The 14,798-nt window shown below is 38.9% G+C and overlaps 1 protein-coding gene across 1 annotated transcript; it reads left to right on the top strand.

Annotated features, from left to right (window-relative positions):
* The first annotated feature begins 9,753 nt into the window (after nt 1-9,753).
* LOC107794080 (uncharacterized) lies at nt 9,754-13,715 on the top strand. Its single transcript, XM_016616535.2, has 7 exons — nt 9,754-10,261; nt 11,151-11,208; nt 11,502-11,582; nt 11,795-11,830; nt 11,964-12,203; nt 12,284-12,425; nt 12,644-13,715. The coding sequence occupies exons 1-7, from the start codon at nt 10,077-10,079 to the stop codon at nt 13,126-13,128; spliced, it is 1,227 nt and encodes a 408-aa protein (XP_016472021.2). The 5' UTR covers nt 9,754-10,076; the 3' UTR covers nt 13,129-13,715.
* The last annotated feature ends 1,083 nt before the right edge of the window (nt 13,716-14,798 follow it).

Genomic DNA, 14,798 nt, shown 5'->3' with positions numbered 1-14,798 from the left:
GAGATTTTTCAGATATTTCCTTACTTTGCCTTGCCCCTCTTTGCCTAAGTCGTTCCACCATACTCGCAACTCAAAAGGAATCTTGGTCATTATTGAAAACGATTCATTTTGTATCGTGCTCATCCTGCACATTTATTTAGGGCGATAAACTTTATTAGACTCAAAAATTAAAATTATCTAGATTTTTTTTTTTTGCAAAAACGGGAGGTTGGACCCGCCGAGGGTTGCCTACGTATCTCACCCTATGCGAGAATCAAACCGGCGTAGTTCGGTCATATCGTGAATAGAGAAAAATCAAATAAACCTAGCAATCAAGAATAAGTATTTTTATTATTTTTGGAGAAAGATAAATACTAAAAAAAATATTTTTTTTTGTTTTTTGCAATATTTGGACTATTAGTCCGAATTTATAAAAGGGTACTACAAAAGAAACAACACATTTTTTGAATTATGAGTTTTCCATTTTTTTTATTTTTTATTTTTTGAAATAAATACCCTTTTTTTTTCTTAAAAAGAAAAGAACAATTTTTATATTTTTTTTTTATGAATCAAACTAAAAGACAACTTTTGGTTTTATATATATTTTTTTTAGAAAAATTCCGGCGAGGTTTCGACACTACTTGGACATTGGTTTTATTTTTCCAAAATAAGTAATTATCTCCCTACGCTGCTATTTTTCTTTTTTTTTTTTAGAAACCGGTCAGCATGCGGAACCGAAGCAAATAAATGCGCAAAACAAATAGGATGCAGCAGGGTGGTCTTTTCATTTCAGGTTGCTTGTCCTAGACGGACCCAACCCCTGTGTTGAGCCCCCTAAGTCAAATGCAACATGATGCAAATAAGAGTTCCTACTAGGGATCCGGCATGAAGTCGAGTTATACTAGGTTTAAACCTTGGTATTTGTTCTAGACTGTGTACCCGAGCGGACAACTCGAGTCGAGGAGGGGCAACTTACCGGGAACCAAAAGGCCGTCCGGCTTCGTAACTTATCCGTCCTCTTTCTTATTTCGGGCATTGACACTAACAGAATAGGGAGTCTCGACCAGCGAGCTTCTCCCCGGAGGTAAGAAGAGAAGGGTTTCGGCACAGTTTATATACAGTTCAGATAATATCAAAGCGGTAAAAGACAACATTTAGCAAGTTATGCAAAAAACATGTAATAAAGATCAGATAATAAAGCCAAATATAACAATTATTCTAAGCTCGAATTCTTGAACCCTGAACCAGTGGTTTTGGGTTCTCTCCCCAGCGGAGTGGGTGTCACACCTCCTTTTTGCGCGCCCGCCCCGAAGGATAAATGCGCGAGGGAGTTTTTCCAATTTAAGTGACAATATTCGAAATGGGATTATTTATTTAATTCAGAGTCGCCACTTGGGAAAGGTTTGGCTTTTGGTGTCCCAAGTCACCGGTTTATCTTGAATCCCAAATCGAGGAAATTTTCGACTTTTCCAAATGAAGTCTGCGAACCAGAAATTCTAAGTAAGGAATTCTGTTGACCCGAGGGAAGGTGTTAGGCACCCTCGAATCTCGTGGTTCTAGCACGGTCGCTTAAATTGTTATAATGGCTAAATATCTGATTTAAATACATGTTGTGACTTATGTGCTTTTTATTAAGTTCAAACCACTTTTATTATTATCATTTATTTTTATAGAATTGCAACGTCGTGAAAATGCACCTCGAACCACGTCACAGTCAATGCGCCCGTAGTTGTTAACACATTTCGACTCCGTTGAGATTTGGATTCGGGTCACATCAATGTGCACCCAAGTTTAATAGTGTAATTTATTAAGGGCGCCTAAGGGGGGTCTAGCGCATTATTATTTGTGGAAGGCCATGAAATTTATTAAATGGCCTATCCTGAATTCTAGATAATTATCATGGTTATTTATTGAGGGCCCCGCGATTTACATCTCGTTTGGCGAGGCTCGTCTCATTATTTTAGAAGGAACATCCTAAAGCGATTACATTTCTAATGTGTTTATCTCTTAAAAATAGAAGAAAAGATGCGTGCTATTTTTAACTATGTGTTTGGCCCAAATCCAGATTTTAGCTAATCATCCGATTAATTATTTACGGAATAAAGAAACATTGTACCTCATGAAAACATGCTTTGAACTTGATAAAAGAAACGTATATGGGATTGATGAAATGCTATGACTGTTACAAGAGCTCCCTAACTTTAACTTATTCAGACAAGATTAATTAAAATTGCTTGTTAGGAAATGCGACTAATGGTATTTTAAACTCATCCTATAAACTGCTTCACGCAAACTGAAACTCAAGAGTTTGAAACTGTATTGTCTTTAGCTAGATCTAAACAAACATTTGCCCCTACACATTCGAAACATGCTGAAATGGCGAGTTTGAGTTAGCAATTGTATTAAAATGGCTGCACATTTCATGGATTGTATTTACATCTTATGTACTACTAAACGAATAAAATGTCACAGCTTCAGATGGGCATAAACTTTAATTAAGTACAACCTTACTAATGTGTCTCTATTAGGCTAACAGACCAAGAAACTGCATATCTTAACAACATTAAAAAAAGCAATTCGTAAGCAATACAATAGGTGATTATAACTCCTTCAAATCTTTTGATTCATGCTTTCATTGTTACATCAAATGCGAGTCTTAGTATGTACCTGGATATTGGATACAACAGGAGAAGCAAGGGGTCAGTAGGGCAATAAAAGCGATACCAAACAACAGCAGTAACAGCAGGTACCAAATAGAACAGAAATCCCAGTGCAAGAGACCAATAAAGCCAATGGAGGAGAGGCAGAATGAGACAAATTCCCAGTAGTAACGGAGTCAGAAAATCAAGCAATCCAATTCCGGGAGAAGCCAACAACACAAATCCAAACAATAGACTTAACTGACACTTGAAGGAAAACAGGACTAACTTGGACAGTTTGAACCAAATGAGAATCGAACAAACAGTAGGGAGAAGACAATTCCTGATTTTGTGATATCCCTTTCCCTATCTCCTTTCTTTTCAAGTTCTAATGTTAGTCCTCAATTTGAAATCTATTTGGATTATCAAAGAGAAAACTTTTCCAGTTTCTGTTTTCAGAATTTGAACTCTCAGATGTTCCCTCCCAGTGTCTCTCTCTATCTCTGTATGCTTTTCTGTGTATCTCTATCAGCTCTCTCTTTTAAAACTCCTCACAGTGTGTTTTTCCTTTTCCCTTTGATTCTGTCTTTTTTTTTGTGTGTGTGTATCAAAATCTTTCTATCTATCAATCCCCCCTCTCTGTGTATTACTCTAGTATCCGATCCTCTCTTCCCCCTCCTCTATTTCTATCCCTTTTATAAGCCTTCATTAACCTTTTTAACAGCCTGTTTGGGCTATCACAGTACCCTTCCCATGTGCCTTTCCATTTTCAGATTCCAGTTAGTTATTTAAATATTAACCCCATCATTCCTTGGCAGGCTTAACTTTAAAAGGCTTAATCTTTCTTAAACTAAAGCAAGGTATGGGGCAGTAGAATATATCTGACAGCATATGCTGTCAAACCATTTTAAAATCAGCAAAGACCTTTATGCAGGCCACAGGTAGTGCACAAAGCACATGAGGTGCACCAATGCACATGCTGTGCAAGAGTGCACATGCCCTCCAATTCAGCATTTAAACCAAACATCCCTTTTACATTACTGATCCAAATCAACAGCTATAAGTAAACAAAATTGGTTCTTAATTGATTCAACAAATGTTCAACAGAAGCAAATCGATTTACTATGCTCAGACAGTTGAAACTAATTGACGACTCATGTCGACTCGACTATATTAGCATTAACATACACAATCGTAGCCAAAAATCAGACATTCAGAAGTATGGGACACATGACTCAACTTATACTGATTAAAACAGAATTGTACTTCGAGGAATCAGTTAGTCAATACAAATTTGGAATACAACCAATACACATGCCTTATCAGAATAGGAGGGGAGGGATTCAGACAAACACAGAGGTTCAAACAAAGTGGACAAACAAAAGTTGATAAAATTAAAACAAATATGAACAGTCTTTTAAAATAAATCACACGGACTAAAAACAAATAAAGGAAAGAAAGCAGACTCACCTTAAACTTGAAAAGTTAAAAGTTTGAACCCGGATTTGGACAGACCTTTCTTAAGGCTGAACGGACTTTAATCGAAGTGTTTCTCAGATGAGAAACACTTCGATTAAGGTCCATTAGACCTTAATCTCTTTGGCTCGGACTCGCATGGGCCAGTGATGAAGGAACACAAAACTTTCAAAACTTAGATCTGGGATTCAGGCTTCCCTGATCAGATTCGGACCAAACCAAGTATGGTTTGGTCACGAGGAGGGTCTGGGGAGTGTCTGGTGTGAAGCTGGGGTTGGTTGGTGTAGATCGAGTTTTGACTCGAATCTTCAAATGAAGATTCGAGGACCTGGAGGGTGATTCGAACTAAACGGTTAACAGGTCTATGTTCAGGGTGGTGAGGGGGTTCTATGGTGTTCAGGGCAAGGTCACCGGCATCCATGCCGCCGGCTTTCATGGCGAAAGTACGCAGGGGCGGCTAGGGTTTTAGGGCTGTTTGTTTGGAGACGAAGGCTGGGGTTCAGATAGGGGGGCAGGGTAAGATTATGGTCTTATATAGTTAATGGGTGGGTTGATCTCGACCGTTAGATCAATCTAGATCTACGGTCTGGATCTAATAGCTTAAGTGGAACGGTGTCGTTTCAAGGGTAAAGGGTTGGGGTCGGTCCAGGTGAGCCGGGTCGGGTTTATTAGTGGGTTATGGGGAATTGATCTTGGCCGTTGATCAATTTGAGATCAACGGCCCAGATCAACCTGTACCAAAACGACGTCATTTGGATTCTCTGGGCATCAGGTGGTCTGGACCGGGCAGGCCTGGGTTTTGGGCTGTTTGTTTGGGCCAATTTTGTTAAAATTGGCCCAAGTCCGGAAGGGAAGGGGTCCTTTCTTTATATTTTTTTTATTTATTTCCTTTTTCTTATTTATTTTAAAACAAAACTAAGCCAAAAAATCAAATTAAAATTAAATACACACTCAATACAATTATTTGCACACACACTAAAATATTTCAAAACAGGTAAAGTCAAACAAAATAAAATCACGGACGAAGATGCCTATTCATGATTTTCTATTTAACGACCGGATTACGGTTCGAATTATGCAGGACACATATATTTTTTTTGAATTTTATTTTAATAAAGTAAATAAATAAAAATGGGCCGAAGTCACAAATAAATCAACAAGGTGCCGCACAGAAATCCAAAAAGTGTACAGCAGGGCCAATTATTATTTTTTATTTCTTTTTGGAGCGATTGTCGTGCGAAACAAAAATCACGTGCTCACAGTGGGTACCAGAGGGTACTGTCATATGCATTGCATTGCACTCATGCATTTATTCCTTATCTGCATTATCTGCCATAATAATTATGTGCTCTTATTTCATCGACTGGTTGCTTCATACTGTTCTGAGCCTGAGGGGCTGATACTGTTTTGAGATACTGAGCCCGAGGGGCTGATTTCTACTTATTATTTTGATACTGAGCCCGAGGGGCATATTTCTACTTGTTGTTTTGATATTGAGCCCGATGGGCAGGTTTCTACTTGTCATTTTACTACCAAATTACCCGTTTTACTGGTTTAAAAGAAATTTCACATGATATTTCACTGAATTGTTATTTTAAATGATTTCACTGCTTCTGTATAGAATGTTGTGTGCCTTAACGTGTTTTCTTACCTTCAATCATTATTTATATTTATTACTCACTGGGTCGGAGTACTCACATTACTCCCTGCACCATGTGTGCAGGTACAGGTATTCCTGAGGCATAGAGCGAGTTTTCTGCTGTTCAGTTTTCATCGGAGTTATCGAGGTAGCTGCATGGCGTTCGCAGACCCGTTTTCTCCCTTATCTTCTGTTATTTATGATATCTTCAGACTTTGTTCCTAATTCCATACTTTGTAGAATTTTAGTAAATTCTGTAGTAGCTCATGACTTGTGACACCCCGGTTAGGGCTGAGTTGGGTTGGATTTCCGTATTTTATCTATACTTTCTGCTATTGGATATTATTAAACCATGTTTATACTATAATATTGTTAATTAATTGTCTTAAAAGGATGAATTAGGTTGAATGACTGGCCTTGTCTTCATGAGAGGCGCCATCACGAACAGGTTTGGGGAATTGGGTCGTGACAATGCTTAGAATGGCTAAACTGCCTAAGTCATTCTGGGGTGAAGCAGTTCAGACAGCCTGTTACCTGATCAATAGGAGTCCATTAGTTCCGTTGGCGTTTGACATCCCAGAGAGAGTTTGGACCAACAAGGAGGTGTCCTACTCACATCTGAAGGTGTTCAGTTGCAGAGCTTTTGCACATGTACCAAAAGAGTAGAGAACAAAGCTGGATGATAAATCTATTCCCTGCATATTTATTGGATATTGAGATGAAGAGTTCGGGTACAGATTGTGGGATCCTATAAAGAAGAAGGTCATCAGAAGCAGAGATGTAGTCTTCCGAGAAAGTGAAGTTGGAACTGCTGCTGATATGTCAGAAAAGGCGAAGAATGGTATAATTCCTAACCTTGTTACTATTCTTTATACTTCTAACAATCCCACAAGTGTAGAAAGTACGACCGATAAGGTTGCCGAGCAGGGAGAGCAACCTGGTGAGGTTATTGAGGAGGGGGATCAACTTGATTAAAGTATTGAGGAAGTGGAGCACCCAACTCAGGAATAAGAACAACCTCAACCTCTGAGGAGATCAGAGAGGCCAAGGGTAGAGCATGCAGGTACCCTTCCACAGAGTATGTCCTCATCAGTGATGAGGGGGAGCCAGAAAGTCTTAAGGAGGTATTGTCCCATCCAGAAATGAACCAGTGGATGAAAGCCATTCAAGAAGAGATGGAATCTCTATAGAAAATGGCACGTACAAGCTGGTTGAACTTCCAAAAGGGTAAAAGACCACTCAAATGCAAATGGGTCTTTGAAATCAAGAAAGATGGAAATGACAAGCTGGTCAGATGCAAAGCTCGATTGGTGGTTAAAGGCTTCGAACAGAAGAAAGGTATTGATTTTGACAAAATTTTCTCACCTGTTGTCAAAATGACTTCTATTCAAACAATTTTGAGCTTAGCAGCTAGCCTTGATCTTGAAGTGGAGTAGTTGGATGTGAAAATTGCATTTCTTCATGGAGATTTGGAAGAGGAGATTTATATGGAGCAACCAGAAGGATTTGAAGTAGCTGGAAAGAAACACATGGTGTGCAAATTGAATAAGAATCTTTATGGATTGAAGGAAGCACCAAGGCAGTGGTACATGAAGTTTGACTCATTCATGAAAAATCAAACATACCTAAAGACCTATTCTAACCCATGTGTATACTTCAAAAGATTTTCTGAGAATAATTTTATTATATTGTTGTTGTATGTAGATGACATATTAATTATAGGAAAAGATAAGAGGTTGATCGCAAATTTGAAGAGAGATTTGTCCAAGTCATTTGATATGAAGGACTTGGGCCTAGCACAACAAATTCTAGGGATGAAGATAGTTCGAGAGAGAACAAGCAGAAAGTTGTGGCTATCTCAGGAGAAGTACATTGAACGTGTACTAGAACGCTTCAACATGAAGAATGCTAAGCCAGTCAGCACACCACTTTCTAGTCATCTAAAGTTGAGCAAAAAGATGTGTCCTACAATAAAAGAGGAGAAAGGGAACATGGCTAGAGTTCCTTATTCTTCAGCAGTCGGAAGCTTGATGTATGCAATGGTATGTACTAGACCTGATATTGCTCACGCAGTTGGTGTTGTCAGCAGGTTTCTTGAAAATCCTGGAAAGGAACATTGGGAAGCAGTCAAGTGGATACTCAGGTACCTAAGAGGTACCATAAGAGATTGTTTGTGCTTTGGAGTATCGGATCCAATCTTGAAGGGCTATGCAGATGCTGATATGGCAGGTGACATTGATAACAGAAAAACCACTACTGGATATTTGTTTACATTTTCAGGGGGAGCTATATCATGGCAGTCGAGGTTGCAGAAGTGTGTCGCACTCTCTACAACTGAAGCGGAGTATATTGCCACAACTAAAGTTGGCAAAGAGATGGTATGGCTCAAACGGTTCCTTCAAGAGTTTGGATTGCATCAGAAGGAGTATGTCGTCTATTGTGACAGTCAAAGTACAATAGACCTGAGCAAAAACACCATGTATCATGCAAGGACGAAGCATATCGACGTGAGATATCATTGGATTCGAGAAAGGATTGAGGATGGGTCTATGCAGGTAAAGAAGATCCATACAAGTGAGAATCCTTCGGATATGCTGACCAAAGTGGTACCAAGAGACAAGTTTGAGCTATGCAAAGAACTTTGTCGGCATACACTCAAACTAGAACCTCCGGTGTTACCTCCTTCAGGTGGATGAGACTGGAGGGGGAGGTTTGTGGGGTCCATCCTATAAATCAAGGAAGAAAATTTTCTTCCTTGATTAGTGGCCCATGTTTCCCTTCTACATTTGTCAAATATGGCAGGCGTGCAGAAGAATAATGTCAAGCGTAGTAGGCGAGGTTCTGCCTATAAAAGGAGAGCTTCGGCTCTCATTTTTATACACCAACAAAGAGAGAAAGAAAGAGTGAGGTTTCACAGATAGGGTATAAGAAAATAGTCTGTGAGAAAAATAGAGAGTGAGTGATATTGTAGTGAGGTGGGAATATCAAAAGAGGGTTATTTCTTTTTGAGTGTTGTAGTGGTCTTTTGAGTATTTTACTCAGACCTACAAAGTGTAAAATTCTTTGCTATAGTGATATTAGTTGCTCTTCTCAGGGTCGTGGTTTTTTCTCTTATTCAAAAGAGTTTTCCACGTAAAAATCTTGGTGTCGTTGTTACTCTTTTATTCTTGTTAATTACCGTATCTCGATGCTACGTTATTATTCCGCTTTTATTTCCCTGAAAATTATTTTTGTAGGGGTTTATTTCCAACAAATAAAACTTCCTAACAAACAAGTTCAATACTAATACTACAACATTGATGTCCAAAGTTAAATTTTGCCATGTCACGCTGTTTTATTAACAAAAATTTACAAAATACTACCTTCCCTTCCTCCCGTGACGAGAAGGGAAAGTAGATATGATACTTCACATCTCAGATAAATTTGCCCTCATGTCTAACATAAGGGAAAAGCCTGCCAATATTGTATTAAAATCTCAAGAATGGGAGGTTAAATTGCAATTTAGGTTCAATAAAGGAGTATAATGGTACAATCTGCGACTTTATTTCTATGTCCATTAGATGCTATTGTTGGTTACAGCCAAAGTCCAATCTTACTTCAAGCGGCCTCTTAAAAAAGAAATATTATCTGCTAGCGCTTAATTAATTGAATGCCAGAGTGATTACACATTTTATCTGATACATCTTTCTACTCATTTAGACCCGACAATTATTCGTAGTTGATTACTGCCGATAATGAATCAGTTGACATAGTATAACCTTTTTCAGGATTACCTAGTTCTTGTTTTTTTCCTCTCCCTCTTTCCCAGTTTTTGCATTAAATTAAATAATTTAATTAAAAAAATGATAAATCAACGTTAAAACTGCATAATTAACTCATCATGACTAAAAAATAAAGTTATATAAATTACGCATATTCTTGTATATATTTGCATTCATTTTGGTCCAGACACAAGATGCGAATATTCCTTTTTTTTTTTTCCTGAAAAAGATAAGTGTGTTCATTTAGCTGATATTTTTTGACCCTTCGTTGTTTTAGCCGAGTATTAAGGGGGAACCATATCCAAATCCAAGTACTGCTGCTAGCACAATTGCCACATCAGCATAGACTGGCACAAGTTATGTAGATACGACGCCGTTGTGGTCCCTTCTGTTGTAGTGGCGGAGGATAATCATCCTAAACGCGTGCTTAGACTCTGAGGTGGCACATGTGCGCAATATCGCGATCCTTTACCAACTACTACACCCACCCACCCACCCACCCAACTTTATTCTACCTTCATCTCTATCGCGCTCCCTTCCCAAATTGCTTCAATTTCATCAAAGTTAGGGTTTAATTCTGACATGTCAATCGACGGTGGAAGATTTTATTGGGACCGAAATGATAGGAATTCGGAAGAAAAGGTCAAAGGAATTGTGATTATCTTCGCTTGGGTTTCGATTCAGGAAGCTGAATTGAAGAATTATGTTGATCTTTATGCCTCCCTTGGTTGGACCTCCCTTGTCTGCCTTGCTGATTTCACCACCCTGTAAGCTCAAATTAACTCTTATTTTAGGATTATTATGTGTTTCTCTGAGTGTGATTGCGCAAATAAATTATGATGTATCTGTCATTGTATCATTCCATTTGTTCTGTGTTTGTGGTGATACTTTATCAAAATTCAAGCTAAATTAGGAGAATTAATACTCAATTGAACTGAGTTAACCGCAAACCTATTATGGACTATGTAGTACGTTGTCATAAATTAGCGGTCATATTTATGTATTTTAAATCTGTCTACTTGCTCATGTTTAAGTACTAAAAGATGGTCTGTGTTCAACCACAGGTAAGGTGTATTAAGTTTTGCTGGTTTCGTGGTGAGTTCACATAAAAAAGAACATTAGGCACATTTTGTATTTGGCGATTCGTCTTTCTTTTAGATTATCAAAAAGCTTAATTAAAATTTGGTATTTTACAAGTGTGGTAGTGCACTGTTGTTGGTAAACTTAGTGGATCTAATTGGGCATACACAGATTAATCTTTGGCTAACTTTCTACAGATGAGAGCTTAGGTTCTTTAGAAAACATGCAAATTTGCGTCTTGACATTATAACTTCACCTAATACACTATGAAGCATTTGAAATTTCAAGAAAAGGCGAGATGCGTTTGATGTTGGACTGCTAAAGACTGATTTGGGGAATATCTGTTTTGGCTCAGGATTATCTTGCATTTTGTGTCATTCAAGGAGACAATAGAGAAGTTACGGGTCAGGGGATAGGGTAGGGTTTCTTCTTTTTCTTATCTTTAATACATTGTGATCAGGATCTTTTCCCTTGTTTTCGGGCTGCATCACAAACAGCGTACACCGATGAATATAATTTGTTGATTTCTCTTTAGTCGGTAGTTCAAAAGATTGACTCCGTGGATAATTTGTGCAGATTCATAACTGAGAAGGCTACATCACTGGCATATTCTCTTTTTAGAGAGCTCGTAAAGGTTAGCTTTTCACCTGTGCTTTTGCTGATCTTGGTATACTTTGTTCTATAGGGTTTTGCTGACAGTATAAGACTGTTAATGGCATAACAACCACATGTGAAAATTTGAGGTAAATTGGCCGAGACCTAAAAGACATGTGTGAATTAAGAGTTTGATTTGTGAAACCCCATTTTGTGAAATTCGCAACGAAGATGCTATTATAATGATGTAGTCCGAACATGCAGCAGATAGGTAAATTATTGGCCCAAATTTCCCATTTTCATGTCCTAATATTCTTATTTTTAACTGCGTAGGAACTAAGACGTCGGCCTCGTCCAGTAGTTGTTGCAGCTATGTCTGGTGGTTCTAAGGCCTGCATGTATAAGTTTTTTCAGGTATAGTGACTTCGACAATCAACCACAAGACTTTTTGATGCACACAGTTTCATTTTGCTTGCATGCATATTTTCTGTTGTGTATTTACATCTCCTATGCCACCTCGTTGAGATCTCTTGTGGCTTTGACTGAAAAATTATGTTGACCTAAGGATAAAGTTCTTAGTCTGTTGTTATTGAGAGCTATGCTTTAACACTTTCCACTTGATGCAGATTGTTAAAGGGAGATGTGAAGCTCACGTTAATCTGGTACGCCCTTCTTTGAGTGTGCTTTGAGTTTGGAATACGTACATTGCTATGTATTGGGAGATCTATATTTTCCCCTGGGATGAGTTATTGATAGCATATAACGTTTTTTTGAATCGTTCATTCTCTTTTGCAGGAGGAGAGCCAACTGGCTGTTAACTGCATCTCAGGTCAAATTTATGATTCTGGTCCTGTAGATTTTACTGCGGACTTTGGAACACAATTTGCTGTGCCTCCCACATTTCTGAAGATCCCTGGCTCCACAAAGGTGCTTTCTTTCGTTGGGAAAGGGTTTACTTCTGGACTAGATGCCTTGTTCCTTACTAGGTTTGGATCCCAGCGTTCTGAGTATTGGCGAACTCTTTACTCCTCAGTTGTAAGTTTCAGCTAGCCAGAAGTCATTAAGGCGTTCCTAATATGTTATCCTCTTAGCTGATTTATCCTGTCTTGCTGCAGAGTTTTGGGGCTCCCTCTCTCATTTTGTGCTCCGAGAATGATGATATTGCTCCATATCAATCTGTATTTAAATTTGCTCACTGCTTGCAAGACATGGGGGCGGATGTCAAAATAATAAAGTGGAAGAGTTCCTGTCACTTAGGTTAGTTGTTCTTGTGACTAGTCGCTTGCTATGTACTTTTCTTGTCATAATGTTAGTGTGCTTCTGCCTTTTTGTTCTTTGGCACATTTTGTCCTGTATCTAGCGCACGTTGCCCTTTTGGTTGTCTCATGTTCCTTGCAGATATAACATTGGTTCCAATTTTCTCTGAATTCCATGTTTTCAACATGCACAATCAGACATTTTCTGCCATCTTGCAGGTCTCTACAAGAGTGATCCAATCCGCTACGGGGCGGCTGTAGATCAACTGCTTGCTCATGCAGTTTCAGTTTTCACTTGCAGAATTAAGAAACTAGGAGAGAGAAATGGCTTGGATGATATGCATGATGAGATATCTCACTTGATATGTGACCTCCAAAATGCAGCAGCTGACTCAAACGGAAGTTTTAGAAGAGTTGCAGGGGGGCCAAACGATCACTTTTTCTTGCCAAGTTCATCTGAGCATCAAAATAGTAGTGATTCTGGCTCTTCCCCGGAGGAAAGAAAAGATCTGCCTATTTGTCCAAATCCCAGTTTAAGTGCACACACTTTGCTTGGCCAAATCCTTTTTGATGCTTGTGTTCCTAAGAACATTGAAGGTTGGGATGTTAAGTTTTCTACTTCCTCGAAAGGCCAACCAACTTCCTCAGCACGTAAGCATTCACCATTAAATGCCGGGAGATTCTTCCGCCGTTCACGGTTATGAGACCGTTTCATGTGGAACTCGATTTGGCTTTTGGCATTAGTTGGAGATTACTGATTAGATTAACATCAGCATTAACCTCTACGATCTAAAGTGTTTAAGACAAATATTGGAGGTCACTTTTCCAGGTGCAACTAACAGGTTCTGATTTGGTGAGCTACTAGCAGTAGCAGAAGTGTACAGGTTGAATGAGTAACACATCTCCTATCTCAATCAGATGGGAAGACACGATGTGGTGTGTATGGGGGCTGTTAATATATGTGGTTTGGAAAGCAACTTATACCATTTGATTGGTGTGGAAAGCTTTAGCCTTCAAGCCACTTGGGACTTGCTTCTGGGGATATGCTGATAGGAACTTTGTGGGAGCCTATAGCAAGTGGTGATTTTGTATATATTGTACAGTAACATGTACATAAGGCACTTTGACTTGCTTCTGGGGATATGTTGGTACAGTATGGGAGCCTATAGCAAGTGGTGATTGTTTTTGTATTGTACAGTAACATGTACATAAGGTATCTATACTGGAGATTCGTTAGCATATAATATAAATCTTGTAGAACTTTGCTGTATAATTATGAAACTGGGTCAGCTATGTGCTCTGGCAGTGTATGTCTCGAATTTTGGCAATTTTCTCGAGCTCTACTACTGGTCAGAGAAGCATTCCCGTTTTTTTAATTTGTTGATGCTTCTGGAAGGCGCAAAATGCAATGCCAATCAATTATGCTGTAACATGGCCCAGTTACCTATCCTTGGCTTAGTGGTATCCGTGGGGTAACCTTCATAGGTATGAATTTAATTGTCATGATCTTCATTTTTTCCTTCTCTGATCTTCATATGTAATTAAAAAGAAAAAAGATTGGGTAAGCAGAAAATTAGATGCGAGTGGATCCAGGGGGACGAACCCCCCTTCCGCCGAAAAATTACACTTTATATATAAGGCAAAATTTATTTTTTACCTTTATATATTAAGTTTTGAACCCCCTTAATATAACATAAAAGTGTAGTTTAGTGGTCAAGGGGGTTCAAAACATTCATAAGGTCATAGATTCAATTTCCACTAGCTATAATTTTTTTTTTAACCCCCTTCGTGGAGATCCTGCCTCCGCCACTGAGTGGATCCACTATCAATGAAAGGAAGTTGCTTTCTCCCAGTGGAAGGAAAGGGAAGTAGTGCTTGGAATCACACTTTGCCTTGGGCTGACCCAAAGTAAGGGTGGCAAGTGGGCCGGTTAGGAGCCTGGCCCGCGAGCCCATATGGGTAGTGAGCCTAAACTGACGTACCCGTTTAAGCCCGGGATCAGGGGGCTTGAGGTCCAAGTGGGCCGGTTCATTGAATAAGCCCATTAGGCCCGGGATCGGGTCCTAAGTGGGCCGGTTCAACCGGTCCTAAACGGGCTCAAACGGGACCAACGACTACTTTTTTTTTAAAAAAAAATCCAATTTTTTTTAGCCGTTGCAACATTTAAAAAATGGCCGTTGGCCTGCAAAAATAGCCGTTTGGACTTTCTAAAATAGCCATTTAACCCTCCCCAACTTTGTTTTAACCCCAAATTTTTTATAATTACACTTTTTCCCTATTTTCAACTATAAACACCCCCTCATTCTTTCATTTTTGTTACAAAATCATCAATCTCTCTCATTTCTCAAACTCAAATTTTTAATTCAAGTTAAAT

This window comes from Nicotiana tabacum, chromosome 7, assembly GCF_000715075.1.
Source record: "Nicotiana tabacum cultivar K326 chromosome 7, ASM71507v2, whole genome shotgun sequence".
In the NCBI taxonomy this organism is placed as follows: domain Eukaryota; kingdom Viridiplantae; phylum Streptophyta; class Magnoliopsida; order Solanales; family Solanaceae; genus Nicotiana; species Nicotiana tabacum.
The sequence above is the reverse complement of the archived record's forward strand: the minus strand, read 5'-3'. Positions and strand labels throughout refer to the sequence as shown.

What these genes read in the sequence shown, in the direction of transcription:
- LOC107794080 (XM_016616535.2), top strand. Translation starts at nt 10,077, where the DNA reads ATGTCAATCGACGGTGGAAGATTTTATTGGGACCGAAATGATAGGAAT. An exon ending in CTTGCTGATTTCACCACCCT is followed by an intron (nt 10,262 to 11,150) that starts GTAAGCTCAAAT and finishes TAATTTGTGCAG; the next exon opens with ATTCATAACTGAGAAGGCTA. An exon ending in GCATGTATAAGTTTTTTCAG is followed by an intron (nt 11,583 to 11,794) that starts GTATAGTGACTT and finishes CACTTGATGCAG; the next exon opens with ATTGTTAAAGGGAGATGTGA.